The sequence below is a fragment of the Curcuma longa genome, chromosome 13, assembly GCF_044706935.1.
Source record: "Curcuma longa cultivar G26 ecotype Majalengka, Jawa Barat chromosome 13, ITB_CL_G26_1.1, whole genome shotgun sequence".
Taxonomy (NCBI): Eukaryota; Viridiplantae; Streptophyta; class Magnoliopsida; order Zingiberales; family Zingiberaceae; genus Curcuma; species Curcuma longa.
Genome location: NC_133873.1, coordinates 3,733,242 through 3,736,100, shown reverse-complemented (window position 1 = coordinate 3,736,100; position 2,859 = coordinate 3,733,242). Strand labels below are relative to the sequence as shown.

General features: G+C 42.3%; 1 protein-coding gene across 1 annotated transcript; it reads right to left on the bottom strand.

Annotated features, from left to right (window-relative positions):
* Positions 1 to 1,429: 1,429 nt before the first annotated feature.
* Positions 1,430 to 1,813, bottom strand: LOC141843898 (uncharacterized). The gene has a single exon (XM_074731922.1). It carries the CDS (start codon positions 1,811 to 1,813, stop codon positions 1,430 to 1,432), a length of 384 nt encoding a protein of 127 aa, XP_074588023.1.
* Positions 1,814 to 2,859: the final 1,046 nt, after the last annotated feature.

Below are 2,859 nucleotides of genomic sequence, written 5' to 3'. Positions count from 1 at the left end.
CGGAACGGCGAAGAATCGCGCGAGAGAAGACTTCGTGAAACCCTAGCCCCCCCGAGCTCGGCGAAGACTTGAACCGGCTTTCCCTTTTAAACATGAGATTCAACCGGATTTGGTTCAACTGAACCGGCCCAAAAATCTTGATTGAACCGGGCTTCTTTAATTGATTGAATCAAGTTGGATTTGACTCAGACTCAAGCCCAAATTAAACCAGAATTATATTAAATCAGATGGTTGAGCCTGCCTAAACCCAATCTGAGCCAATTATGAACCCATTTCTGATTTTAAACCTTCAAATTGGGCTTATTTGTGGCTTCATCCTAATTCCCTGCAAAATCATCAAATTTAAACCATTAATACCAGTAAATTACTCAATTAATGAAATATTGAATGAAGCTCAAAATTATCCAAAAATAAGAAATAAGCTCACAAACCCAATTATAACATGAAATGTGATAAAATAAACATAATCCCTAATTAACCCTGTCAAATAGCGAATTATCACCAACTTGTGCTCAGGGATGACGTGACATCAAGTTTCTACCGCCTTACCCTCCAATGCCTTGGTAACCCGTGAGTCATGTGTTATTAATGTAAGCGATATGTGTGATGACATATCATTCCTGAGACGACATATCATTTTTATCATAAATGTTGTCTAGTCTAAGGTTGATGCGTTTCAAGGCTATGTCACACTCAACTCGAGACAACTGTTAGTTTTGTCGATTCGGATGTAAGATCTAATGACTCAGAGTGGTAGCCCTCCCTTTTGGTTCCCATATCTAGCGGTTGATATTATGAACAAGGGGTATATTAGAGCTTGGCGACGATGAGCGACTACCACATTTATCATCTGCTTCGTCTTCAAGCTCTATCTATGGTATTTTTCTGCAACTCCGCTCTCAACACTCTTTGTCTGTAACTCTTTTATTCTTCCGCTTTACTTCTGTCGCATCACCCTCCTTTGTTTTTGCTTCACACTTCTTTATCACCCATGGCTGCCACGAGCTCTTATGCTCCTTGGTATGAGTCCATGGAATCAAACATTAATCGAGGGGAGGGAGGGGGGCATATACTTAGATAAGAATGCAATTCGAGATTCTTACCAACCATTGACTAGTGCTCTCCAATGCCATTGATCAGTCACACCGTCCCCTTAGTGGTTTTGTAACTTATTTTCAAGGTCAGATGATAGGTGGCTTTAGATTTTCTGTCTCTTATTTCTTTATCGAGGTCTTTGAACACTTTCAGCATTAGGGAAATTAGCCTACTTATGGTCCCTTAAAGCTAAGGGTCATTTTGTCATCAAGGGCCATTTAGAAAATATTCTAAACCCCTTTTTCAAACAATCATTCATTATTTTCCAGAATTATAGAAGGAAATTTACGGGTATTACAATCCTCCATACCTTCTAAAAAGTTCGTCCTCGAACTTAGAATAATTCTGGATACTTTCGTTTCATGTCTTCTTCGCTTTCCCATGTCATTTCTTCAGATTGCTGATTTCGCCACAACACTTTGACTAACGGTACCTCCTTGTTCCGTAGTCTTTTGACATCTCGATCCAGGATCTGTACAGGTTTACTTTCATAACTTAGATCTTCCTGGATCTGGATTGCCTGTGGCTCGATCACTTTGTCCTCGTTGGGAATGCATTTCTTTAACATGGATACGTGGAACACATTGTGAATAGCAGCCATTTCTTGAGGTAGCTCGAGTTCATAAGCCACCTTGCCGACTCTGTTCACTATCTTGTATGGTCCCACGTATCGTGGACTTAGCTTTCCTTTCTTGCCGAACCTCATAATTCCCTTCATTGGAGTAACTCGGAGAAAACAAAATCTCCGACATTGAATTCCAATGGCCTTCGTCGTTGGTCGGCATAATTCTTCTGCCGGCTCTGTGCAGTTTCTATCCGTTGGCGGATATTCTGTATGGCTTGCGTGGTGTCCTTGATGAAATCCGTCTGGACTCCCATTTCCTTCTTCTCACCACCTTCATACCAACAGATAGGAGATCTACATCTCCGTCCATACAGAGCTTCATATGGTGCCATCCCAATAGTAGCTTGGTAGCTATTATTGTAAGCAAATTCTGCTAAGCATAAATATCGGCACCAGCTCCCTTTGAAATCCAAGGCACAAGCTCTTAACATATCTTCGAGTATCTGGTTCACCCTTTCCGTTTGTCCATCTGTTTGTGGGTGGAACGCGGTACTGAACTTTAGCTTTGTGCCTAGAGCCTTGTGGACACATTCCCAAAATTGCGAAGTGAATCGACCATCCCTGTCTGAGATGATGGTCTTGGGAATACCGTGCAATCTGATGATTTCTTTAACATACAATTGGGCTAGTTGCTCAATTGAATATGTCATCTTGATTGCTAGGAAGTGTGCTGACTTCGTCAGTCTGTCCACTATCACCCATATAGCATCGTATCCGTTTGTAGTCCTGGGAAGACCTGAAATGAAATCCATAGAAATGTCTTCCCATTTCCACTCCGGAATTTGAATCGGTTGCAGAACTCCTCCAGGCCTCTGGTGTTCTGCTTTGACTTGCTGGCAGGTCAGGCAGGTACTGACATGCTTAGCCACATCCCTCTTCATGCCGGACCACCAAAACCTTCCTTTCAGGTCTTGATACATCTTGGTGGATCCTGGATGCATAGCATAGGGAGTTCCATGAGCTTCTTCTAAAATTTTCTTACGCAGTTCCGGATCGTTAGGGATACATAACCGATCCCTAAAATATAATACTCCATTATCGGCGATCCGGAAGCCTTCGCCTTTTCCTTCTGGGATCTCTTGCTTGATCTTCTGGACTGCTTCCCCAGTATATCATCGAACAATGATGGTACTATGGCC

Coding starts and splice junctions, on each gene's coding strand:
- LOC141843898 (XM_074731922.1), bottom strand. CDS start 1,813: ATGAAGGGAATTATGAGGTTCGGCAAGAAAGGAAAGCTAAGTCCACGA.